Below are 27,187 nucleotides of genomic sequence, written 5' to 3' on the forward strand. Positions count from 1 at the left end.
ATGGTTCCAAATTCCAGGGAATTGTGGGAATTGTATCCCAAGGGATGAGTTCCAATCATGGATTCATTGTTGGGATCTTCTGCAGGGAATGGAGAGTTTGGGATTGGTTGGGATAGGAGCAGAGGAAAAGCTGGGAAAACTGGGATTGTCCTGCCTGGAAAAGAGGAAGATCCAGGATGATCCACAGAATTGGCTGGAACTGCCCCAGCTCTGATGGGAATTCCGGAATTCCAAAGGAATTCCTGTTCCGCTGAGGGGGAGTTTTCCATGCCTGGAAAAAGGAGGATCCGGGGGGGTTTCATCCCTTTTCCCAACTTCCTGCCAGGATCCGAGGCAGGATTGGGATCTGCTCCCAGGGAAAAGGGATAGGAAAAGAGGGAATTGCCTCAGGCTGGGCCAGGAGAAGTTGGGATTGGATTTTTTGGGAATTTCCCCATGGAAAGGGCTCAGGCCTTGGCAGGGGCTGCCCAGGGAGGTTTGGAGTGGCCATCCCTGGAGGTGTCCAAGGAATTCCTGGAATTCCACTGCGATTGGGCCGAGTTTAGACTACGTGTTCTTGGAATTCTTTCCCAACCTCTGGAATTCTGGGATTCCACAATTCCCTGCCTGGGTCCAAAATAAATGAAGGAAAAATCCCATTCCCCAAGAATTCAAGGATCAGGAATCTTCCCTTTAAACGGAATTCATCAAACTCCAAACTCTCAGTGGAACCAGAATTCCAGACAGGAGGAAAAGGGATCTCCCCACATTCTGAAGGGGATTTTTTTCCCAACTTATTTGCGACTCGGGATTGATTCCCGGGGAAAAAAAGAGGATGAGGCATTCCTGGTTGGTTTTCCAGCTTTTTCCCAGCATTCCCTGTTCCCAGATTCCCGCAGGAAGGGCATCCTATGGAATTCCATGCCATCCATATCCCATAAATCCCATCCCATCCCTTCTCCAATCACTGAGTCCTTCCTGATGATTTTCCAGCTGTCCATTATCCCAGAAAAAAGCAGGCTCATCCTTTCCCACTGATTTAATCAGGATGCCGAAATCCGGGCTTTTCCCAAATTTCTGCACCCTCCCTTGGCAGATCCAAGCACATCCCAGATTTATTCTGGGCCTGAATTGCCAAGGGTTTTGGTCATGGATTCGAGGAATGTTTAGGTTGGGAAGGGCTTTAAAGCCCATCCTGATCCCATTCCCTGTGGAAACCTTCCGCTATCCCAGATTCCATCCCGTCCCATGGATCCCATCCCATGGATCCCATCCCATCCCATCCCATGGATCCCGTCCCATGGATCTCATTCCATCCCGTCCCATGGATCCCATTCCATCCCATTCCATGGATCCCATCCCCTGGATCCCATAAATCCCATCCCACGGATCTCATTCCATCCCATCCCATGGATCCCATAAATCCCATCCATCCCATGGATCTCATCTCCTGGATCCCATCCCGGTCTCCTCGGGCTCATTCCCGTTAATTTCAGCCGCTCCGTGTCCCTGCGGATCCCGGCTGCTCCCGGATCCATCCATCAGCTCCGGAGGCTCCGTGACGGCTCCATTAAAAGCGCGGCTATTTTTGGGAGCCGGGAAGGGAGCGGAGCTGCTGGGCCGTGGACAGCCCATAAATCCCGGCTTTTCCTCGGGAATGGGATCCGGGAGGGGCTGGGGATCAGGGAGAATGTCCGGAGGGATGAGGAGAAGGGATGAGGGGGATCGGGAATTCCGAAGGGCTGGGATGGCAGGAGAAGGGGGCAGGAAGAGGGAATTCCTGAATTCCTGGTGGAATGGGAGGTGCCGGGAAAGGCCAGGGCTGGATGGATCAGCTCATGGAGCTGTCGGGATCTGCTGGGAATTCGAGGTCTGGAAATTCAGGATCTGCTGGGAATTTCCTTTCCTTTTTCCTTTCTCCTTTTTCCTTTTTCCTTTTTCCTTTTTCCTTTTTCCTTTTTCCTTTTTCCTTTTTCCTTTCCTTTCCTTTCCTTCTCCCTTCCTTTCCTTCTCCCTTCCCTTGGGATTCATTCCTGGATCGGCTCCACAGCTGCTCCCTGCTGCCGTCTCCTGGTGCCAAGCGGGAGCTTCCCGAGCTTTTCCTTCTCCTTGGAATTTCCCTCTGGGATCAGAGACCCCTCAGACCCGTGAGGATTTTCCCATCCTGATCCAAGCAGAGAATTCCCTGTTTTAATTCCTTGTGCTGCCGTTACCTGGGAGCTTCCCAGGCTTCTTCATTTCCTTGGAATTTCCCCCTGGAATCGGGAGCCCCTTGGAGCGGTGAAGATTTCCCCAGGCTAATCCAGGGAAAAGGGCTGGGAAACTCCAGAGGGATCATTCCCATTTCTTCCCATCCATTCCCAGGTGGGAAAAGCGTGGAAGCAGGGCGGGAATGTGGCTGCTCCCTTGGGATTCTCTCCCTCATTCCCAGTTTTCCTCAGAATTCCAGCATTCCCAGAGATCTGGTGACCTCCAGGACAGCACAAAATTCCCAGCATTTCCCATCCATTCCAACACTGGAAAAGGAAGGAAGAGGGGCAGGAATGTGGGATTTGGGGTTTCCATAGGGTTGAGTCTCCTCTGTCATTCCACCTGGGAATTTTGCTGGAATTTCCCACTGGATGATTTCCGGGAATGGCTCCAACATTCCCAGGAATTCCTCGGCCACACGTAGGCCTCTCATCCACGGAGAAATTCCCGCCTGGAATGGAATTCATTCCTGGGCTTTTTGGATCCACTGGGGAGGGCGGGAAAAGCCGGGAATAATTTGGGATGTGGATTTTTCCCACAGAAACCAGGGAAGACCGGACCAAGCGGCTTTTCCGGCACTACACCGTCGGGTCCTACGACAACTTCACCTCCCACAGGTAAGGAGCCGATCCCGGGAATCCCGGGAATTCCCATTTCCATGGAAAAAACCCCGCCCTTTTCCTCACGGAGGTTTGGAATTCCACGGGAAGGGGATTTTTCCAGGAGTTTTGGGCGGTGGGAGGAATTCCAGAGGGGGAGAGGTCCCTGGGCAGGATCCAAGGTTTTGGGGAATTTCGGGAACGTGGCTGCATTCCTGGCTCGTATTCCAACGGATGATCCAACATTCTGGAAAAGTTTGGGAATGTGCTCCCATTCCCGGCTCCTGTTCCAGGGAAGGATCCAAGGTTCCGGAGAAGTTTGGGAATGGGCTCCCATTCCGGGCTCGTGTTCTAATGGAGAATCCAAAGTTCTGGAGAATTCTGGGAACGTTTCCCATTCCTACCTCCTATCCCAGTGGAGGATCCAGCATTCCGGAGAAGTTTGGGAATGTTTCCCTTTCCCAGCTCGTTTCCCAATGGATGATCCGAGGTTCTGGAGAAGTTTGGGAATGTGCTCCCATCCCTGCCTCGTTTCCCGGTGGAAAATCCAACATCCTGGAAAAGTCCGGGAGTGTTGTGCCATTCCAGGCTCCTGTCCCGTTGGAGAATCCAAAGTCTGGGAATGCTTCCCCATTCCTGGCTCATGTCCCAGTGGAGAATCCAAAGTCCCGGAAAAATTTGGGAATGTTTCACATTCCCAGCTCACATTCCAGAGGAGGATCCAACGTTCTGGAAAATTCTGGGAATGTTTCCCATTCCTGACACATCCCAGTGGATGATCCAAGGTTGTGGAGAAGTTTGGGAATGTGAAACATTCCCAGCTCGTGTCCCATGGGAGGATCCAAGGTTCCAGAAAAGTTTGGGAATGTGCTCCCCCTTCCTGGCTCCTGTCCCGTTGGAGAATCCAAAGTTTGGGAATGTTTTCCATTCCCAGCTCATTTCCCAGGGGAGAATCCAACATCCTGGAAAAGTCCGGGAGTGTTTCCCATTCTTGTCTCCAGTCCCAGTGGAGAATCCAAGGTTCCAGAAAAGTTTGGGAATGTGAGCGCGTTCCCAGGTGGGACAGCAGGGGGACATTCCTGGACTGTGGCTTCTCCTGGTGGATTTGGGATCGGGAATGGGAAGGGTTGGATTTGGGGATGTCCCCGAGCTCTGGAATTCCCGGAGGGATGAGCAGCTGCTTCCTCTGGAATGGGGACGTTTTCCCTTTTTCCAGGGAAGTTTCAGAATTCCCAAATCCATCGGAGCCAGAGGAGGAGTTTTTCTCCTTGGAAGCCACGGAATTGTGCAGAACCATGGAATTCTGGGAATCTTGGAGCTCATCCACAACATTTTCCTGCTTTTTTTTGAGCTCCTTATCCCAAATTTTGCTTCCGGGAGCATTCCCGACTCCGAGGAATTTGTGGGATTTGGGTGGATCCTTAAAATTCCCAGGATTTGCTGCTCTGGGGCTGTTCCTGTGGGGGAAAACCGGGAAAGAGGAAAAAAATGAGGGAAAAATGGAGGGAAGCTCTGAAAAATCCCTGCTGGGATCGTGGGAAGAGCGGGAAAAAAGTGGGAATTCATGGATGAGGTGAAATTCCATTGGTTCAGAGGAAGAAAGGACAGGATTGAATCCATGGGAATCCCGGGCAAAGGAATTTTCCTTCGGGAATCACATCCTGGGGAAACAGCAGGAGGAGCTCTTGGGCCAGGAGTTGGAATTCCTGGGAATCTTTCACTGGGAAAAGATTCCCGGGAATTCCAATGGAGGAGCGGGGCAGGAAGGGGAATTCAAGGCGCCGTATCCAGCATGGAAAAAAGCTTGGGAAGACCCCCAGAATTCCACCAATTCCTTGGAGCTGGAAATGCTCAGGGGAACTAAATTTGGGATAAGGAGCTCAAAAAAGCAGGAAAATGTTGCGGATGAGCTCCAAGATTCCCAGAATTCCATGGATCCACAGCATTCCTTGGCCCAAGGCAAATTTAAGACAAATTTAAGGAACCGGATCCGGAAAAAACCTTGGGAAAAGCCTGGAGTGGGGTTGGATCCACAGGGAGGGCTTGGATTGGTCCCGCTCCAGGAAATCCCTTGGGAATTGTTTGAATTCCAGGAAGAAGCTCCCAGAGAAAATCTGGGGAGTTTGGGAAATTGCTGGGAAAGGGAAAAATCCCAAAATTCTGGATTGCGGATTCTGCGGGACCATGGAATGGTTGGGAATGACGGAATTGTGGGATCATGGAATGCTTTGGAATGATGGGACATCCCCAGGAATTTCGGGGTAAATCCGGATTGGAGATGGAAAAAGTCTCCCAGGATGGGATTCCCAGCATTCCCAGATTTCCTTTGGATTCAGGAATCCCTCCAAGGAGGAGCAGGGGCCACTCCAGAGCCGGGATGTTATGGATGCTTCCAAAATTCTGGTCATTCCCAAAATCTGGGAATGGGGAAAACGGGACAGAAAAATTTACCTGGAGAAGACGAATCTGAGCTCGGCTTTGTCCGGGAGAGAAATCCCGGTGGGAATTGCCCTCGGAATTAAAGGCGGGGATTAAAGAGGCTCCAAATTAATTTGAGTATTAAAGCTGGGAGCAGCTGGGAAGGGGAAAAATTGGGAGCAGGAGCCAATCCCGGATTTGTGTCGGGGATTAGGGAGAGGGACTTCACCAGAAAACAGGGAAAACGTGGAAAACATGGAAAACATGGAGCGGGGAAAAGGGGATTTCTCGGCCCTGGAATGCCGAGGCTGGGAAAATGTGTGGAGACAGAAAATTGTGGAATGAGGGCGGTTGGAATGATGGGATTATGGAATAATGGAGGTTGGGATTAGGGAATTACAGGATAATTTTCCTGGAGCTGGGAAATCTGGGAATTCCTTCCCGTGTTTCCCAAAGCTGGAATTCCCCCATCCAAAGGGGCTGAGTTTTCATTGGAATTCCACCCGGAATGGGACCCGGAATGGGACCGGGAATGGGATCTGGAATTCTCCCTGTCCCTGTGGAACACCGGGAATTAAAGGTGGGCTTTGGATCAGGCAAAACTATGGAAAACCCATGGAAAAGGCTTGGAAAAGGAATTCCTGGAGAATCCTCCACCATTCCACCCTTTGGTGCCCAAGGCTGAGCAGAAAACCTGGAATTGGATCAGGAATGGGACCCGGAATGGGACCTGGAATAGGACCTGGAATTTTCCCCATCCCTGCGGAACGCCGGGAGTTAAAGGTCAGGTTTGGATCAGGCAAGACTATGGAAAACATGTGGAAAAAGATTGGGAAAAGGTTTGGAAAAGGAATTCCAGGAGAGGCCAGAACCATCCCAATCCCGCCCTTTGGTGCCTGAGGCCGAGTGGAAAACCTGGAATGGGACCTGGAATGGGCCTGAAATAGGATCAGGAATGGGACTGGGAATGGGATTGGGAATGGGAGCTGGAATTTTCCCTGTCCCTGTGGAATGCTGGGAGTTAAAGGTGGGCATTGGATCAAGGAGAACTATGGGAAAGAAAGAAAGAAAAAAAAAAAAAAGGGAAAAGATTGGAACAGGAATTCCTGGAGAGGCCACCACCCTCCTGTCCTTTGGCGCCCGGGGCCGAGCGGAAAACCTGGAATGGGAGCTGGAATCCCAGGAATGGGAGCTGGAATGGGAGCTGGAATGTTCCCTGTCCCTGTGGAATGCTGGGAGTTACAGGTCAGGTTTGGATCAGGCAAAACCACGGAAAACCCATGGAAAAGGATTGGAACAGGAATTCCTGCAGAGGCCACCGCCATTCCACCCTTGGGTGCCCGAGGCCGAGCGGAAAACCTGGAACGGGAGCCGGAATCCCAGGAATTCTCCGTCCCTGCGGAACACCGGGAGTTAAAGGTGGGCGTTGGTCTCAGCACCGCCCCCGGCAATTCCAGCTCCTTTTAGAATCCATGGAATCTGCAGGAATCAATGGAGCGTGATTCATCCCGGGCTCCCACGCTTCCCGAGGCTCCGGTGACGGCTCCGGGCTCGGATCCCACACCTGGATCCCGCCCACATTCCCGGTGACGCCGATCCCGCGGAGGTAACGCTCCGCCCGCATTCCCAAAGTTTGGGGAGCAGCCGGAAAAGGCAGCCAGGAGAGGCCGGGAAGAATTCCAGGTTGGGAAAACAACCCTGGGGCAGCCTGGGATAGCGGGAATTGTCCCGGCCCCATGGAATGATCCTGAGTCCCTTTTCCAACCCCAGTCCTGGGGTTCTAAAGGAAAACGGGGGAAACTGGGAAGGAAAATCAGTTTTCATGGATCTACTTGGATATTCCCATGGGAAAAACCATCGGAAGGTGTCCCAGCTTCCCAGGGAAACGCTGGAATGTTGGAGTGGCTGGAGAGGGATTCCACTCCCCTGGGAATTTTTGGATTCCTCAAGGGAAATTGGAGTTCGGCTGAAGCTGCTGGAGAGATCCTGAATTCCATGGAATTCCTGAGGTGGGAAAAGCCCTCCGAGGCCACTGAGGCCAAGCTGGGCCTGATTCCCAACCCGGAGCTGGAATTCCGGGAATTCCCTGGACATCTCCAGGGCTGGGAAGGCAAATGGAAATTCCATGGGAGAATCCTGGAATGGGTTGGGTGGGAATGGAGCTGAAATCCCGCCCAATTCCGACCCTTGGAATTCCATCCCAGCCCCTCCCCACCCTCCCGGCCAGGAATTCCTTCCCAAATCCCATCTGGCCCTGCTCTCTCTTTCCCATAGAATGGGAAAAGCAGCTCCACGGAGCCCCTCTGGTGTCCTCAGGCTCGAATTCCCAGTTTTCCATGGAACTGAGACTTTTCCAACCCGTTTTGTCTGAGGAATGGGATCATGGATTCCCCTGGATTCCTGGAAGCTTCCCAGGCCGGGTTGGAGCAGCCCGGGATCCCGGAATGGGATGGAATTCCAGGAGCTTGGAGTCCCTTCCCACCCCCAAACCCTTCCATGATTCCCAGAATTCCTGACACTCCCTGAACGCGGGAACCGATCCCAAAAGCTGCTGCCCCCAGACAGTTCCAGAGGCTTGGGAATGCTCCCGGTGGCATTCCAGGGAAACCTTTCCAGGAAGAGTTTTCCTTCCTTCCCTCCCTCCCTCCACATTCCCATTTCCATGGAATGACGTTGCTCCAGCCCGGAGCTTTTCCAGCTTTTTCCATGATTCCATGAATCCCATCCCACCACCCCAAGAGCAGGGGAGCCACCAGCCCACAGTGGGTGCATGTCATGATTCCAGGAGTTGGGAAGCGGGAAAACACTCCGGGATTAGGAGCTGTCTCCCTGTGGAATGGATTCCCAAAGTGTTCCCGGCAGGAATCCATTCCCTCCCAGTGATCCAGGAAATCCAAGGTTTTCCTGTCAGGGATCCTTTCCTTCCCGGTATTCCCAGTGTTCCCTGCAGGGATCCATTCTCTCCCAGTATTCCCGGGAATCTGAGGTTTTCCCTCTGGAGGAGCCGGCCAGGCCCGGCCCCGCCCCTCATTCCCCAGTGGAATTCCAGTCCCTCCCTGTGCCTTGGGAATGGATCCATGGGGAATTCCCCCTGCCAATTCCAGCTGTTCCAGTGCTCCCCACCTCTCCCATCAATCCCTTCCAAACACTTCCATGATTTTCCATCTCTTCCCATCACTCCCATCACTCCCATCATTCCCATTGTTCCCCATTATTCCCATCACTCCCATCATTCCCATGGTTTACAACACTCCCCATCGTTCCTGTCGTTCCCAACATTCCCCATCATTCCCATTGTTTCCATCACTCCCCAACACTTCCCAACATTCCCAGCGCTCCCACTGATCCCATTGCTCCCATCTCTCCCAATCCCTCCCCAACATTCCCGTTGTTCCCAGTCACTCCCCATCTCTCCCATCCCTCCCATCCCTCTCCAATATTCCCAATCCTTTTCCATCCCTCCCCATCTCTCCCATCCCTCCCATCCCTCTCCAATATTCCCAACCATTCCCCATCTCTCCATCCCTCCTCACCCCTCCCATTGTTCCCATCCCTTTCCAAGATTCCCAATCATTTCCCAACATTCCTCACCCTTTCCTGTCCCTCCCATTGTTCCCATCCCTCCCATCCGTTCCCATCTCTCCATCCCTCCCAATCATTCCCATTGTTCCCCATCTCTCCCCATCCCTCTCCCATATTCCCAATTCTTTTCCATCCCTCCTCATCTCTCCCATCCCTCCCAATCATTCCTCCCATTGTTCCCATCCCTCCTTATCCCTCTCCAGTATTCCCAATCCTTTTCCACCCCTCCCCATTGTTCCTGTCCTTTCCCATCCCTCTCCAATATTCCAAATAATTCCCACCCCTCCCATTGTTCCCCATCTGTCTCCAATATTCCCAAACCTTTTCCATCTCTCCATCCCTCCCATCCGTTCCCATCCCTCCCATCCTTTTCCATCTCTCCATCCCTCCTCATCCCTCCCATCCGTTCCCATCCCTCCCCAGTATTTCCAAACCTTTTCCATCTCCCCATCCCTCCCATTGTTCCCAACCCTCCCATCCCTCCCCAATATTCCCAAACCTTTTCCATCTCCCCATTCCTCCCATCCGTTCCCATCCCTCCCATCCTTTTCCATCTCTCCATCCCTCCTCATCCCTTCCATTGTTCCCATCCGTTCCCATCCCTCCCCAATATTCCCAAACCTTTTCCATCCCTCTCGTTGTTCCCATCCCTCCCATCCCTCCCCAATATTCCCAAACCTTTTCCATCTCCCCATCCCTCCCATTGTTCCCATCCCTCCCATCCTTTTCCATCTCTCCATCCCTCCTCATCCCTTCCATTGTTCCCATCCCTCCCCATCCCTCCCCAATATTCCCAAATCTTTTCCATCTCCCCATCCCTCCCATTGTTCCCATCCCTCCCGTTGTTCCCATCCCTCCCATCTGTTCCCATCCCTCCCCAATATTCCCAAACCTTTTCCATCTCCCCATCCCTCCCATTGTTCCCATCCCTCCCATCCTTTTCCATCTCTCCATCCCTCCTCATCCCTTCCATTGTTCCCATCCGTTCCCATCCCTCCCCAATATTCCCAAACCTTTTCCATCCCTCTCGTTGTTCCCATCCCTCCCATCCCTCCCCAATATTCCCAAACCTTTTCCATCTCCCCATCCCTCCCATTGTTTCCATCCCTCCCATCCTTTTCCATCTCTCCATCCCTCCTCATCCCTTCCATTGTTCCCATCCCTCCCCATCCCTCCCCTATATTCCCAAATCTTTTCCATCTCCCCATCCCTCCCATTGTTCCTATCCCTCCCGTTGTTCCCATCCCTCCCATCTGTTCCCATCCCTCCCCAATATTCCCAAACCTTTTCCATCTCCCCATCCCTCCCATTGTTCCCATCCCTCCCAAGCTCCGTTCCCATCCCTCCCCTCGCTCCCTCCCGCTCTGGCTCCCACTTCCCGGCTCCTTCCCAAGCTCCTTCCCGGCGCTCCCGGATTATCCCGGCTCTGATGTCACCCCTGCGGCTCCGCTGGGAGGGACCTGCGGCCGCCGCCCCCTCCCGCCGCTCCTAGAGCCCATCTGGGGAGGGGGCTCCATCCCTCCATCCCTCCCTCCATCCATCGCTGGATCATTCCCGGCTTTTCCCAAGGATGCTCCTTCCCCCCGGCTCCTGGCAATCCGTCACTTAGCAACGCCCGAGGAGGGGAAATTTTGGGATCAAATCCGCCGGGATGAGGATTTAAACTCTGCCCCGCTCCTGCCCGGCCAGCGGCGAGGAGGCAGCGCCGCTTCCATCCAAGAATCCCGGTTTTTATTCCCGCGGGAGACGCGCTTGGCAAGTGTGGGAAGAGACGATTCCCGATGGGGCTCCGCGTTTGACGGGCGAAGCTCCGGATCCCGAAATTCCCGAAATTCCTGCGTGGGCTCCGTTATCCCTGCATTCCTGCGAGGGCTCCGTATCCCTGCATTCCTCTGCAGGTGACTGCGAGGGGCCCGGTGGGCAGCAGGGAACATCCACGATTTCTTCTGCTGCTTCTTCTTTTTTTTTTTTTTAATTCCCTCCTCCTCCTCCTTTTCCTCCTTTTCCTCCTCCTCCTCCACGCCGAGGCAAAAGTCGCTTCCGTCTTTTTGGTGTGACTTTGGGCGAAAAAAAAAAAAAAAAAAATCCAGGAGGAAAAAAAGAAAAAAAACCCAAAAACCCAAGGAAAAAAGAGAGAGAGAGAGAAAGAAAGAAAGAAAGAGAAAGAAGGGGAGGGGAAGCAGCGATCCCTGCGGAGATGAAAGGCTGGATGCGAAGAGTGACAGAGGCCACCCCTGGCTGGTGACAAAGGCCACCCCCGGCTGGTGACAGGGCCACCCCCGGCTGGTGGCAGCGGCCACGGCGCTGGCAGCGATGGTGCTGCGCTCTAACCCTGGCATCATTCTCTTGTGCTCTTTCCTGCCCAGTGACTACATCATCGAGGAGAAGACGGCCGTGCTGCAGAAGCGGGAGCATGAGGGCTTCGGCTTCGTCCTGCGCGGGGCCAAAGGTAAGCCCGGATCCGCTTTTCCAGGCGTGTTTTTCCCAGGATTTCTCTTTTTTCCGGTTTTTTTTTTGGTTGGTTGTTTTTTTTTTTTCCCCCAGGGTTTTTTGGGTTTTTTTTCCGTGGATTTTTTCCGGCGTGGTTGTGCAGCGCTGGAGGGGATCGGGCTGGGGCGGTGGCGTGGAATGGGGTTGTGGGTCTGGGGTTTCGGGTTTTGGTTTGGTGCTGGCGGTGCCTCGGGATTTTTGGGAATTTTCACTCCTTTTCCGTCAGGGAATGGACGGCTCAGGGTTCTCATTCCCGCTAATCCTGCGGGGCTCCAAAGGGATTTTCCTTCCCTGGCTCGGTTCGGTGGCGTGGTCTGGGGTTGTGGGTTTGGAGTTCCGGGGGCTGTGGTGCTGGTGCTGCTCATGGTGCCTTGGAATTTTTGGGAATATTCAGTTCACTTCCCTGAGGGAATGAACAGCCCCTGCTCAGCTCCGGAGCCTCATTCCCAGCCATCCTGGGGGGCTCCAAAGGGATTTTCTTCCCCGGGTTTCTCCGGTTCAATGCCGTGTCCTGGTGCCATCGTGGCTCTCTCGGAATTTCGGGGGTTTTGGTGCTGGTGGTGCCTTGGAATTTTTGGGAATTGTCGCTGCTTTTCCCTGGGAGAATGAATGGCTCATGGTTCTCATTCCTGGGATTCTCATTCCCAGGCTCCAGAGGGATTTTCCTCCCCGGCTCGTTCAGTGGCGTGGTCTGGGTTTGTGGATTTGGGGCTTGGGGGGGGAGGTTTGGTGCTGGTGATGCCCTGGAATTTGTAGGAATTTTCACTCCTTTTCCCTGTGGAAATGAGCAGCCCTTGCTCGGCTCGGGATCCTCATTCCCAGCAATCCTGGGGGGCTCCAAGGGGATTTTCCTCCCCGGGTTTCTCCGGCTCAGTGCCGTGTCCTGCTGCCATCGTGGCTCCCGCAAAATTTCGGGGGTTTTGATGCTGGTGCTGCTCATGGTGCCTTGGAATTTTTGGGGAATTTTTGCTCCCTTTCCCTGGGAGAATGAATGGCTCCGGAGCCCCATTCCCAGCAATCCTGGGGGGGCTCCAAGGGGATTTTCCTCCCTGGATTTCTCCGGCTCAGTGCCGTGTCCTGCTGCCATCGTGGCTCCCTCACATTTTTGGGCAGGTGCTGCTCGTGGTGCCTTGGAATTTTTGGGAATTGTCGCTGCTTTTCCCTGAGGCATGAACAGTTCAGGATTCTCATTCCCGGGATTCTCATTCCCAGGCTCCAGAGGGATTTTCCTCCCTGGCTTGTTCGGTGTCTTGGTCCGGGGTTGTGGATTTGGGGTTTTGGGGGGGGGGTTTGGTGCTGGTGGCTTGGAATTTTTGGGAATTGTCACTGCTTTTCCCTGAGGGATGAACGGCTCAGGATTCTCATTCCCAGTAATCCTGGGGGGCTCCAAGGGGGTTTTCTTCCCTGGATTTCTCCGGTTCTCTCCAGTTCTGTGCCGTGTCCTGCTGCCATTGTGGCTCTCTCGGAATTTTGGGGGTTTTAGTGCTGGTGGTGCCTTGGAATTTTTGGGAATTTTCTCTTCTTTTCCCCCATGGAATGAACAGCCCGGGATTCTCATTCCTGGTTATCCGGGGAGGGGCTCCAAAGGGATTTTCTTCCCTGGGTTTCTCCAGTTCTGTGCAGTGTCCTGCTGCCATCGTGGCTCTCTCGGAATTTTCAGGAGATTTTCTGTGGATGCTGCTTGGAATTTTTGGGAATTGTCACTTTGCTTCCCGGAGGGATGAGCGGCCCCTGCTCAGCTCCAGAGCCCCATTCCCAGCAATCCTGGGGGGCTCCAAAGGGATTTCCTTCCCTCATTCTGTCCTCTCCTTTCCCACTTTCTGGGGATTTTGGTGTGGATGCTGCTTGGAATTTTTGGGAATTTTCACTCCTTTTCCCTGTGGGAGTGAACAGCCCCTGCCCAGCTCCATCCATGGCTTTCTGGGGTTGGAGTGCTCGGAGCTTTTCCCTGGATTTTGGCCGGGGGCAGCTGGGGGCTTTTGGGATCCCTGGGGAAAACCGGGAGAGCTTTTCCTGCTGCTCCCACCCTGGAGCTCATTCCCGGCTCATCCCGGGGCTCTCCCAGGGCCGGGATCTTTCCTGGGAGTTTCCCATGGCTCCTTTGTCCAGAATTCCACCTTTTTGCTGCAAAAAAAAAAAAAAAAAGAATCCCTTGGAGACTTGGGAATGTTCCTATGGATCTAGGGAAGAGGAGGCGGGAAAAGCTCGGGATGGAGGGACCTCTCCACCCCCGGCATTCCCAGGAGCAGAGGGACAGCGGAGCTGTTTTCCATGTGGGAGGAAAGCTGGGAAGAGCTGCAGATCCAGGCTGGAATGGGATTTTCCAGGAGAACTCCTGGATTTCTGTCCCTCCTGTCCCAAGGTTTGCATCCCAGTGGGAATTTCCCCCCCATTCCCTATGGATTTCCCATCCGTGGAGCACCAAGTGAAACTTCAGGGCCCAAAATGGCATCCATGGGGTTTTTTCCTGGGATCAATCCCACAGCTTTTGTGTCAGAAAAAAAATGGGAAATTTAATCCCATTCCCTGGGTTTTTCTTCCTCTTTTTTTCCCTTCCTGGCTCTCCTGCCATTCCCAGTTTCCCTTCATGTGCTGAGGCTGAGGGAAGCGCTTGGAGTGGGCATGGGGCATGTGTGATTTGGGAATTCTGCAGGATTTGGGAATTCTGTGGGACACAGGGAGGTCATGGATGCAGGGGGGTCCTGGCCTGGAAGATCCAGAATCTGGGAATGCTCCCTCTGGAGAAGCATTCCCAAGTTGGGGAAGTGGCTTGGAATCCCCCCCATTTCCTAGCCCCTCATCCCGGTATTCCATGGATTTTGGGCCGGAATTCCATGGAATTTAGACCCAGAGTTGTCCCTGTCCTTGTCACCACTGCTCCCTTTGGATTTTCCTGGAAAACCACTCCAGGCCTGTGGGGAAAAGAGGGAAAAGGAGCTGGGAAAGGCAGGGCTGGAGCTTCGTCCCGGGCAGGGGGAGGGAGGCGGATTTTGGGATGATCCTTGAAGAAATTTGCTCTTCCTGCTGCAAATTCCTCCCTGGAATTTTTCCCACTCCATGGGAAAAGGCCCTGCCCACCCTGGGGTCCTTCCCAGCCCATCCCAGCTCCGGCTCTTCCCAGTTCCTGAGGGGAACGTCCCATCCCGTTCCGTCCCAGGGATCGGAGTTGTTCCCGTTTATCCCAGTCCCTGCAGCTCTCGGAGCTGGCTTTGCCCCACATCCAATCCCTTGGGAATTCCCGGGGAATCTGTGGCTCTCCCTGGATCCCTGGGATTGCCCAGGGCCAGGCTGGAGCAGCCTGGGATCATGGAATGCCATCCTGGAATGGGATGAGCTTTGAGGGCCCTTCCCACCCAACCCATTCCACAATTTTATGGAAAACAAGGATGTGTCCTGAAATCCAAATTAAGGGAACGAATCCAAGTTTTTGCTGGATGGGATGAGCTTTCCTTGGTGTGCCTGGAGAGATCCGGGTCATTCCCAAAATTCCTAAGATTATTCCTTCCTGTGGATCTTCTGAAGGAGCCAACCCCATGGGAAAGGAGGAAAGGGAACAGCCTGGAGCTGGACTGGGGGTTGGATATTCCAGGTGGGAATTCCCTGAGCTCAGAACTTGCCAGGATCTATGGAATCAGTGGATCCTTTGGGAATTCCATGAGCTCTGGCGCTTGCCAGGATCCGTCGAGGATTGAAGGATCCTTTGGGAATTCCCTGAGGTTGGAACTTTCCGGGATCCCTGGGATGGGGACCTGCTCCAACTGCCTCACCACTCCAGGGATGACCAGGATGGGAATTGGTGCTTCCAGGATGGAATTTTGTCCTCCTGGATGGGATTTTGGTGTCCCCAGGATGGAATTTCGGTGTCCCCAGGATGGGATTTGGTGCTTCCAGGATGGAATTTGATTCCCCAGGATGGGATTTGGTTTCTCAGGATGGGATTTGGTTCGCTGGGATAGATTCGTTGTTCCCAGGATAGGATTTGGTGCTTCCAGGATGGAATTTAGTCCCTTCAGGCTGGGATTTGGTGCTTCCAGGATGGAATTTTGTCCCTCTGAATGGGATTTGGTTCCCTCCAGGATGGATTTTGGAGCTCCCAGGCCTTCCTGGTGACCCGGCTCTGCCAGGGCTTCTCCCGGAGCTGGCTCTGGAATTCCAACTGGGAATTCTGGGAATTTAAGCCCAGGAATTCCCAATTCCCCAGCCAGGGCCGTGATGGGTCCTCAGGGGTTCCGATAGCGCTTCCCAGAATTCCAAGTCCGGAGTTTTGGTGGGAAAGGCTGAACCTCCTGGTCAGGGAATTCCCCTCATTCCCAGTGGGAGCTTCCTGGGTTTAATTCCCAACTTTTTGGTTTGGTTCTCCTGTTGGATGGGAGACTCTTCCCATTGGATTTCTTCCCTGGGAGGGCATTTAGGGATAGATTTTCCATGATTTCCACACCTGGAGCATTCCCTGGATTGGGTTTGGTCCCAAACTGGTTTTGGGAACGGCTGAGCTGGGAGAGGCGGATCAGGATTCCCAGGATTTACCGGGAGCAGGGATGTCCTTCTCCTCTCCCTTCTCCAGTCCCAGGGGTTGTAAAACCTGGGAGAAAAATTCCTAAGGCCAGGACAGGGCTTGGACCACCGTGGGATCGTGGGAAGTGTCCAAGGGTTGGAATTGGGTGGGATATGGGTCCCTTCCCACCCAAACCATTCCAGGGGGAGCTCCAGTGCTCCCGACACCAGGAGGACCTGGAAATCCCGGAGCAAATCCAGAGGGTTGGATCAGCTTCCCTCTGAAAAACTGGGAATGTTCCCCTGGAGAAGGGAGGGATCCAGGGAGAGCTCAGAGCCCCTGGCAGGGCCTGAAGGGGCTCCAGGAGAGCTGCAGAGGGACTGGGGCCAAGGCCTGCAGGGACAGCACCCAGGGAATGGCTCCCAGTGCCAGAGGGCAGCCAGGGATGGGATCTTGGCAATGAGGAATTCCTGGCTGGGCTGGGATTGCCAGAGCAGCTGGGGCTGCCCCTGCATCCCTGGCAGTGCCCCAGGCCAGGCTGGAGAAATCTGGGATGGTGGGAATTGTCCCTGTGTCCCTTTGTCCCCTCCTGGATAAAATTCTGCTCCTGGAATTATTCCGCAGGGAGACAATTCCCAATTCCCGAGCATTTTCCCATTTGCCAAATCCTTCAGGCTCTGGCAGCGCTTCCCAAATCCTGGATCACGACGTGCACCCGCCGTGGGCTGGTGGCTCTCAGCCCACGGAAAAAGCTGGAAAAGTGCCTGGAATGACACATGGATAACTCAGGGGATGGATGGGCATGGGATGCTGTGGGATCCACGGGAATGTGGGATTTGCTCCGTGAAATTTATCCCAAAGAATCCATGGCTGGGATCCCTGGACGTGTCCAAGGCCAGGTCGGACACTTGGAGCATCCTGGGACCAGAGGAGCTGAGATCCTGGAAGGATCCTGGAGGGTTTGGAGAGCGCTCCGACATTCCGTCGGAATGTCTAAAAATAGGGATGAGCTGTCAAGCGTTTGCCACTTCTCCCGGGAAAGGCAGAAATCGTGGAAAGCCGTTGGTGGAAAGCAGCTGAGAAGCTTCAGCACAGGGAGGGGTGGCAGGGAAAGGTTCCCTGGGTGCGATCCGTGCCGGAGTGGAAAAATCCCGCCTAAAATGTGGGAGAAAAAACGGAGAGAGGAGGAAAAGTCTTGGATCTGGGTGGAAACGGAGGCTTGGTTTGGCGGGAAGGGAGGGGAACGCTGGGAATGTCGCTGGAAGGGCGTCAAAGGAGAGGCCACCGGGGTCACCTCGGGGATCTGGGATCCATCTGCTCCTAAAAATCCATTTCTTGGGATAGTCTGTAGGGATGAGAGTTTCTCCTGGCTCCTGATCCGCTCCAGGCGGATTTGGGAATGAGGAGACCCTGCGGCTCCGTGGGAAGGACTTGGCTGGAAGTGAGAGGGATGAGGGAAAACTTGGGATAAGGAGAGCAGGAAGGATTGAATGGATGGATTTTCCTCAGGCTGGATTGTCCCAGTGGGAATTTCTCCTGTTTTCCAGAGCTCTTGTGTGTCTGGGTGGATCCTCTGGATCTATTCTGGAAGCCAAAGGTTTGGGATTGACCCAGGGTGGAATTCCCAGATCCTGGCAATGGAAACGCTTGGAAAACTTCCTGGGCTGTGCCCGTGGGATCTCCTGGATCCTGGGGGATCCTTGGGATGGGCTGGGAGGTCCTTCCCAGGCAGGCCCCACCAGGGTTGGGGAATTGTGGAATCCTTGCCCATGGAATGCCGGCAGTGCCTCGGGAAGGGCCCCTGAGCCCCCCAGGGATCCGTGCAGGGAGAGCCCGGGAAAAGTGGGATGTGCCCCGGGCTGGGGCCAGGGCAGCTCTGCCGGGATCGGGGCAGGGATCGGGAATGTCCTTCTGGGCCTGCCCAGCTCCTGCCAGGAGCCAGCGGGGATCGGGATCTGCTCCAGGGAATGAGCCCCGGGAAAAGAGGGAGCGGCCTCAGCCTGGGCCAGGGCAGGCTCAGCTCTGGGATTTGGGATCGTTTTCCATGGAAAGGGCTCAGGCCTTGGCAGGGGCTGCCCAGGGAGCTCTGGAGTCGCCGTCCCTGGAGGTGTCCAGGGAATCCCCGTTCCTGGTGGGATCCAAATCCATGTGGATGCAGCACTTGGGCACATGGATCGGGGGTGGCCTCGGCAGTGCTGGGAACGGTTGGATTTGATGTTCTCCAAGGGATTTTCCAACCCAAATGACTCCATGACTCCATCATTGATTCCATGACTGATTCTATTATTGGTTCCATCATTGATTCCATTGTTAATTCCATGACTGAGTACATTGTTTATCCCATCCTGGATTCCATCACTGATTCCTTCTTTGATTCCTTTATTGATTCTTTCATTGATTCCATTATTAGTGCCATTATTGATTCCATCTTGGATTCCTTCATTGATTCCATCATTGATTCCATCTTGGATTCCATCTTGGATTCCATCATTGATTCCATTATTAGTTCCATTATTGATTCCATCTTGGATTCCTTCATTATTCCCATCATTGATTCCATCATTGATTCCAATACTGATTCCACCTCGGATTCCATCACTGAGGTGGGAACAGGGGCAGGACAAGGGCTGGGATTCAAATCCATGAATCCATGGATGTGGCACTTGGGGACACGGATCGGGGGTGGCCTCGGCACTTCTGGGAACAGTTGGATTTGATGCTCTCCAAGGGATTTTCCAGCTCATAATTCCATCATTGATTCCATTATTGGTTCCACCTTGGATTCTATTGTTGATTCCTTCATTGAGTCCATCTTGGATTCCATCATTGATTCCATTATTAGTTCCATTATTAGATCCATTATTGACTCCATCTTGGATTCTTTCATTGATTCCCTCTTGGATTCCATCATTGATTCCTTCTTGGATTCCATTATTGATTCCATCTTGGATGCCTTCATTATTTCCATCACTGATTCCATCATTGATTCCAATACTGATTCCACCTCGGATTCCATCACTGAGGTGGGAACAGGGGCAGGACAAGGGCTGGGATTCAAATCCATGAATCCATGGATGTGGCACTTGGGGACACGGATCAGGGGTGGCCTCGGCACTGCTGGGAACAGTTGCACTCCGAGGCTTTTCCAGCTCCGTAATTCCACGATTTTAGGAATGCTGTGCACGGGCTGAGCCTTCCCTTACGGAATTTCCTTGGAAATCCCTCAGTTCCCCTTCCCGTTGTGTTTTCCAGCCGAGACCCCGATCGAGGAGTTCACGCCCACGCCAGCATTCCCAGCGCTGCAGTACCTGGAATCCGTGGATGTGGAAGGAGTCGCCTGGAGAGCGGGATTGCGCACGGGGGACTTTCTGATCGAGGTGAGCTCCTCCCGGAATTCCACCCCTTCCCAGGGAGTTTTGGGAATTGCCATGGGGTTTTGGAATTCTACCAGGTATGGGTCAGGAGGAGCCGGAGTCCTCCAGGTCATGGAACTTCCAGAGGTTCTTTGGGTGTGGATCAGGAGGGATCCCGGAGTCCTCCAGGTGTGGATCAGGAGGATCTGGAATTCTCCAGGTGTGGAGATCCAGAGGGATCCAGAGTCCCTCAGTGCCAGTGAATCCCCGTGGAATTGTGGGTGCTCCATCCCGTGGAGAACACACCGGGATTTTCAGGGTATTCCCTGAATTTGTTGGTGCTTTAGGGATTTTCCTGGCTGGAGGAGGAACTTGGGATGTTCCCATGGGATTGGTGGGACCAGGACAGGGCTGGAGTTTAGAAAGGCGGAAAAAAGGTTTCCCAGTGGGAAATCCAGGGAATGGTTCAGGGACTGGATACAGGCACTGTTTGCTCGGAAAGGGATCATGGAAAGTGGGATTCCAATGGAATGTGCAGAGAGTTGGGATTGGGACGGATCCTGCCAGGCTGGGAGAGCTGGGAATGTTCCCCTGGAGAAGGAAAGGCTCCAGGGAGAGCTTCCAGCACATTCCAGGGGCTCCAGGAGAGCTGCAGAGGGGCTGGGCCAAGGCCTGCAGGGACAGCACCCAGGGAATGGCTCCCAGTGCCAGAGGGCAGCCAGGGATGGGATCTTGGCAATGAGGAATTCCTGGCTGGGCTGGGATTGCCAGAGCAGCTGGGGCTGCCCCTGCATCCCTGGCAGTGCCCAAGGAAGGATTGGAGCAGCCTGGGATGGTGGGAAGTGTCCCCAGAATGAGCTTTGAGGTTCTTCCCACCCAAACCATTCCAGGATTCTATTTGGGATAAATTTCTGGCATTTTGTGCTGCAGGATGTTCTTTGGGTGGGAATCTGATCCTGATTTTCTCCGCACTGAGGATTTCAGTCTCTGTCTCCATGGAAAGCTGGGAGGAGACCTGGGACATTCCCACTCCTGCTTGTCCTGACCGGAGAAGGAGGAAAACAAAGCCTGGAGGGATTTGGGATGGCTGGAGGCTCCTTTCCATTGAGAAATTCCCAAAAATCCAATCCAAACCTGCCCTGGCCCAGGCTGAGGCCGCTCCCTCTTTTCCCGGGGCTCATTCCCTGGAGCAGATCCTGATCCCCGCTGGCTCCTGGCAGGAGCTGGGCAGGCCCAGAAGGACATTCCCGATCCCTGCCCTGATCCCGGCAGAGCTGCCCTGGCCCCAGCCCGGGGCACATCCCACTTTTCCCGGGCTCTCCCTGCACGGATCCCAGGGGGGCTCAGGGGCCCTTCCCGAGGCACTGCCGGCATTCCATGGGCAAGGATTCCACAATTCCCCAACCCTGGTGTGGTTTGGGTCGGAAGAACCTCCCAGCCCATCCACTTCCAACCCCTGGACACCTCCCACCATCCCAGGCTGCTCCAATCCTTCCTTGGGCACTGCCAGGGATGCAGGGGCAGCCCCAGCTGCTCTGGCAATCCCAGCCCAGCCAGGAATTCCTCATTGCCAAGATCCCATCCCTGGCTGCCCTCTGGCACTGGGAGCCATTCCCTGGGTGCTGTCCCTGCAGGCCTTGGCCCCAGTCCCTCTGCAGCTCTCCTGGAGCCCCTTCAGGCCTGCAATGTGCTGGAAGCTCTCCCTGGAGCCTTCCCTTCTCCAGGGGAACATTCCCAAATTTCCCAACCCAACTCCAGAGGGGTTCCAGCCTTGGAGCAGCTCCAGAGCCTCCTCTGGATTCATTCCAGTGGATTCAGGAGCTGTTTTGGGAATTCCCTGAGCTCTTCCTTCCCCACTGGGAATTTTCCCTTTCCCTCTGAGCTCTGGGAGCTCCTTTTATCCATGGAATCCAATTTCCGGATTTTCCTCCTCTCCGCCTTTTCCATGGATAATTTCCCAGCTCCAGCCTGGCATATTCCCTGAACTTCCTTTTGGGGCCAGTGTGACACCGGGAATGTCCCTGCTCAGCGCCCGGGAGAGGCTTCCCAAAATCCTGGAGCTGTTCCCATGTGCTTCTCCTCAGAATCCCAGGATCCCTGGGCTTGGAAAAGAATTCCAAGGGCACCGAGCCCAAGCTGGGCCTGATCCCCAGCCCAGAGCACCGAGTGGAATTCCAGGAATTCCCTGGACACCTCCAGGGACGGGGACTCCAAAGCTCCCTGGGCAGCCCCTGCCAAGGCCTGACCCCCCTTTCCATGGGGAAATTCCTGCGGATTCCAAGCTTCCAGAAATCCTCCAGGTGTGGATCCAGAGGGATCCAGAGCTCTCCAGGTGATGGAGCTTCCAGGACTTTTCCAGGCATGCATCAGTCGGATCCAGAGCCCTCCGGGTGTGGATCAGGAGGTTCTGGAATTCCAGAGATGTGGATCCAGAGGGATCCAAAGTCCTGAACATGTTGAAGCTTCCAGAAGTTTTCCAGATGTGGATCCAGAGGGCCCTGAGGTCCTCCAGGTGGTGGAACTGCCAGGAGCTCTCCAGGTGTGGATGAGGAAGTTCTGGAATTCTCCAGGTGTGGATCCCGAGGGATCTGGAGGGATCCGGAGTCCCCACATTCCCTTTGGGAATTGGGTCACTCCTGGAGGTGTTCCGAGCTGCCCTCGGTGCCAATTCCAGCCCTGAATTCCATTCGGGAAGGCACTGGCAGGAATTCCTCCCGGAAAATCTGGAGCAGCCTCTGGAACAGCCACAGTTTAGGCTGGAAATCAGGAAAATTCCTCCTGGAGGGAGGCAAATCCCAGTGGATTTGGGGGACCCGGATCCAGGGTGGCCCTGGCAGAGCTGGGAATTCTGGGATTTGATCTCCAAAGGCTTTTCCAACCTCCAACAATTCCATGATCCCATGAACCACATTCCGGGAATGGCTCCATGAGGAAATTCCCGGTGCCAGGCTGGGGAATTGCCAAGATCCAACCTCTCCGGGGGGGGGGATTGGGAAAATCCCACCAGAATTCCAGAGGAAAATCCAGGATTTCCAGCCTTTTGTCTTCCTCCATCCTGGGAGGTTTTCGGTCCTGGAATTTTTTCCATGAGGAGCCTTGAAAGTGGAGAACTTTGACCACTTCCATGAGAATTCCATGATTCCTTGAGGATCCATGTGGGAATTCCCAGGATTTGGGATACAGACATGGCTGGAAATCCATGGATATTTCCAGGATTTAGGGATGGATTTTATTGTTAAGCCGAGGTTTTTTGAAGGGAAAACTGGAATGAGGGATCCAGGTGGGATCCCGGCATCCCCTGGGGAGGTTTGGATGGGATATTTGGGAATGCTGCTCCATGGGAAAGGTTGGGAAGCTTTGGAAGGAGCAGTGGTGGAGTCAAATCCTTGGGAATGTTCAAAAAACCTGGATTTGGGAATGTGGGTTAGTGGTGGTCTCTGAGGGCTTTTCCAACCTCAACAATTCCATGATTTTCTTTGGGAATGAGGAAAAAATCCTGTTCTGGGCAGTGGTGGGAATGGGATGATCCCATCCCAACTGTTCCATGATCCCAATGAACAAAATTCCAGAGTTTTTTTTTAAGGACACAGAGCCCAAAAATACAGGAGGGGAGAGGGGAAAAAAATCCTCTGGGACAAAAAATTCCCCCTCTGGAATTGCGGGAATGAGGGAGCGCTGAAACATTCCCGGATCCTCTCCCTGCTGGAAAGGTCAGGAAGCAAAAAAAGCAGGAAATGCGGATAATTCCGGCTCCGGAGCGTGGGAGGTTGATAAAAAGGATCCGAGGAAATATCAAAGGCCGGGATTTCGGATCATTGGGAATTTGGGAGCATTGGGGGGAAAAAAAAAAAAAAGAAAAAAAAAAAAAGGCTGATCCAGCTCCTCCAGTTTTTTATGGAAATGCTCAAAATTTGGGATATTCTGGTGTGGGGAAAAAAAAGCTGGAATGTTCTGCTCCGAGTTGGGAGCGAATGCGGAGCTCGGATTTCTCCAGGAGATGTCTCAGAACACGAAGTTTCCCAGTAACCAAGGAGAGAGGAATTCCTAAAAATATCCATTCCCAAATTACCGGGCTGGGAGAGCGGATCCCGGAGATCTGCGGGAGGGGGCTCTGGGAATGCTGCTCAGCCCTGGAATTCCGGAGGCTCGGGATGAGCATTGGGCTCTCCCAGTTTTTCCGGAGGGAGGGAATTGAGGGAAATCGAGGCAGGGATGAACTGGGAGCACAGGGAATTCCAGGATTGAAATCCCAAGGAATTCCGTGGGGGTGGAGGTCGGGCTCAGGTTATCCCAAGGGTTTTGTTGGAATTCCTTCAAATTCAGGTGGAAGTAAATAGAATTAGGAGTGGGAGACAATTCCCAACAATTCCCTGGCTGGATCCAGGTGGGAATCGGGATCTGATCCCGAGGGAAAGGGGGACAGGATGAGAGGGAATGGCCTCAAGCTGAGCCAAGAATGGAATATTTGGGAAAAATCCTTTGTGGAAAAGTTTGGGAAGGATTGGAATGGGCTGAGCAGGGCAGTGGGAATCGCCATTCCCAAGGGGTTTAAAATCCATGGATCGGGGGTGGGAATGGCAGTGCTGGGAATGCTCCTGGCGGGATTTCCAGCCTCAGAGATTCCCAGATTCCAGGATTTCATTCCCAGCCTGGGAAATGCTGACGGGAGAACCTTGGGAATTTCCCATTCCAGCAAACCCTGCCAGGCAGGGAATGGAGGTTCTAGGCTCGGGAATTCCCTTGGGAAAAGGGAATTCTCCCAGGAATTTCTAGATTTCTCCTGGATTCTTTGGTTTGATGTGGCAGATCCTGGAAGGACAAAATTCCTGAGCTCCCTGAAATTCCCACTTGGGTCCTGGATGGGGGATGGACCCAGCAGGATTGGTATGGGAGCTGGGAATGATTCAGGAGGTGGGAAAAGGGATGAGGATCCAGGGATTCCTGGCTCTGGAATGCAGGTGTGGAATTCCAGCAGTTTGGAAGGAGCTCAGTGCACATGGAGAGAATTCCCTGGAAAACCATTCCATGGATTCCAGTGAATCCCATGGGAATTTGCCCATGGAATGGGGTGGACTTGGAGAGAGGGGAAAGGTCCAAGCCGAGATCCTCGGGAGGATTTGGGGATCTGGAGAATCCTGGATAATCCCAAATTCTCTGGAATGGCAATCCCTGGATTTCTGCTCTTTCCTCTTGCTGAAGGTTCATCCCAAAATTCCTGTAGTTCTTCCCAACGCTCTTTGTTTATCCCATGGATCCATCCTTTGCTCCGGGAAACTCCGGATTCCCGGGAATCGTTGGGTGGGATTGTTGGTAGCTCCGAAGGTTCCTGAAGCAAAGGAGCCGGGATGGGCTCAGGGCCGTCCCTCGGGATGGATCCATGGGATAAACACAGAGCATTGGGAAGAACCCTGGAATTTGGGATGAACCTTCACCAGGAGGAAAGAGCAGAAATCCAGGGATTGCCATTCCAGAGAATTTGGGATTATCCAGGATTCTCCAGATCCCCAAATCCTCCCGAGGATCTCGGCTTGGACCTTTCCCCTCCCTCCAAGTCCACCCCATTCCATGGTCAAATTCCCATGGGATTCACTGGAACCCATGGAATGGTTTTTCCAGGGAATTCTCTCCATTCTGAACACTCCACGATCAGACACTCCAAAAAGCCCGGGAAAACCCCTTTTTTTTTTTTTTTTTTTGTTTCTTTTGGAATCTCCCAGCAGGAATTGGCCATTCCCATCATTCCCATCTCCTCCTCACCGTCACCGGGCGCTGATTCCCAACCGCCGCAAAAAAGACGGGAAAAGCTGGGGAAAAACAAAAAAACAAAAAAACAAACAAAAAAAAACACCAGGAAAAATGGGATTTTTTGCTGACCACTTTGGTATTTTTTTTTTCCCGCACTGGGAATTCTGATCCATGTTTTTTTTCCCCCGGGAGCGCAGGTGAACGGCGTGAACGTGGTGAAGGTGGGGCACAAGCAGGTGGTGGCGCTGATCCGGCAGGGCGGGAATCACCTCCTGATGAAAGTCGTGTCCGTCAGCCGCAAGCCCGACTCCGAGGAGGGATCCCGCAAAAAGGGTGAGCCGCAATTCCCGGGAATCCCGCGACTCCGGGGGCTCGGGAAGGGGCCGGGGCGGCCCCGGCGAGGAGAGGGAGTGACAGGGGTGGAAAATTCCGGGGCGGGATGCGCCGGGTTTTGGGATGCGCTGATTTTTGCCATGCATCTGTTTTTTTGGGATGTGCCTGGTTTTGGGATGCGCCAGTCCCAGGATGCGCCGATTTTTGGGATGTGTTGATGTTTGGGGTGTGCCGGTTTTTGGGATGCGATAATTTTTGGGATGTGTCCATTTTTTTCTAGGATGTGCCAGTTTTTGGGATGTGTCCATTTTCTAGGATGTGCCGGTTTTTTGGGATGAGCCGACTTTTGGGATGCGCCGGTTTCTAGGATGAGCCGGTTTCTGGGATGTGCCAATTTTTGGGATGTGTTGATGTCGGGATGTAATGGTTTTTGGGATATGTCCGTTTTTTGGAATGTCCCAGTTTTTGGGATGTGCTGGTTTTTGGGATACGTCGGGTTTTGGGATGCGCCAATTTCAGGATGCGCTGATTTTTGGGACGTGTTGATGTTTGGGATACGCCAGTTTTCGGGATGTGCTGGTTTATGGGATTTCAGGGATTCCGGGGATTCAGGGAGGGCTGGAGTGGCCCCAGCAAGGAGAGGGAGTGGCGGGGGTGGAAAATTCCAGGTGGGAAGCGCCATTTTTTTGGGATGTGCTAATTTTTGGGATACACCAATTTCAGGATGTTCCAGTTTTTGGGATGTGTTGGCATTGGGACGCAATGATTTTTGGGATGCAATGGTTTTTGGGATATGTCCATTTTTTGGGATGTGCCGGTTTTTGGGATACACCCGGTTTTGGGATGCACCAATTTCAGGATGTGCCGCTTTTTGGGATGTGTTGATGTTGGGATGCAATTATTTTTGGGATGCGATGATTTTTTGGGATGTGCTGGTTTTTGGGATGTTTCCATTTTTTTCAGGATGTGCCATTTTTTGGGGAGATGTGCCAGTTTTTGGGATATGCTGATTTTTGGGATGCGTCAATTTTAGGATGCGCCGATTTTTGGGAGGTGTTGATGTTGGGATGCGATGGATTTTAGAATGCAACGATTTTTGGGATACGTCCATTTTTTGGGATGTGCTAGTTTTTTGGGATGTCTTGATTTTTGGGATGTGCTGGGTTTTGGGACACATTGATGTTTGGGATGCAAAAATTTTTGGGATTTGCTCATTTTGGTTGTGCTGATTTTTGGGATGCATTAATGTTTGGGATACAAAGATTTTTGGGATGTCCCCATTTTTGGGATGTTCCTGGTTTTGGGATGTGCCTGTTTTTGGGATGCGCCCCTTTTTTTGGGACTTGTTGATTTTTGGGATGTGCCAGTTTCTGGGATGCGCTGATTTTTGGGAATGTGGGAGGCGGGCAGGGAAGATCAGGAAGGTCCCAGCCACATCTGTGGAATTGTGATGTTTTTGGGGAATTGCTTGGATTCCCAAGATAAGGAATTTCTGGAATTGTGGCAAACAAGGAACAAGAGTTTTGGGAACTCATGGATGCGGGAAGGGAGGGATTTGGGGAGTCCCGGGATGGGTTTTGGGAATCACTTTTGATTCCCATGATCTGGAATTCCTGGAATTCCCATCAGCTGCTCCAGGCTCCGGCTCCACCTCGGAATTGTTGGGATGGGAAGCAAGCCTGGGAATTTCTAGGAATGTTGTGGGGCAGGATGGTGATCCCAAAGGATCACTGGGAATTCCGGGATGGAGCCAGGGAGTCACTGTGGGAATTCCTGGGCACAACTGGGAATCCAGAGGGATCCCAGAAAGTTCTGGGATTTAATTCCATGGGTTCTGGATTCCAGGAGCAGATCCAAGTGCTCGGGCAGGGCAGGGATTTGTCCAAAGGGACGGAAACATCTGGAAGCACAGGAAAGAGCCAGGAGGGGTTTGGGGGGATTGG

At 53.3% G+C, this 27,187-nt stretch overlaps 1 protein-coding gene across 1 annotated transcript in view; it reads left to right on the forward strand.

The window, feature by feature from the left end:
* SHANK3 (SH3 and multiple ankyrin repeat domains 3) overlaps positions 1 to 27,187 on the forward strand; it is a 122,636-nt gene that overhangs the window by 56,928 nt on the left and 38,521 nt on the right. The window contains exons 13-16 of the mRNA XM_066551091.1: positions 2,771 to 2,846; positions 11,195 to 11,277; positions 19,066 to 19,190; positions 25,109 to 25,244. Coding sequence (XP_066407188.1) covers positions 2,771 to 2,846; positions 11,195 to 11,277; positions 19,066 to 19,190; positions 25,109 to 25,244 — 420 coding nt within the window. The remainder of the gene's footprint in view (positions 1 to 2,770; positions 2,847 to 11,194; positions 11,278 to 19,065; positions 19,191 to 25,108; positions 25,245 to 27,187) is intronic.

Source organism: Molothrus aeneus, chromosome 5, assembly GCF_037042795.1.
Source record: "Molothrus aeneus isolate 106 chromosome 5, BPBGC_Maene_1.0, whole genome shotgun sequence".
In the NCBI taxonomy this organism is placed as follows: domain Eukaryota; kingdom Metazoa; phylum Chordata; class Aves; order Passeriformes; family Icteridae; genus Molothrus; species Molothrus aeneus.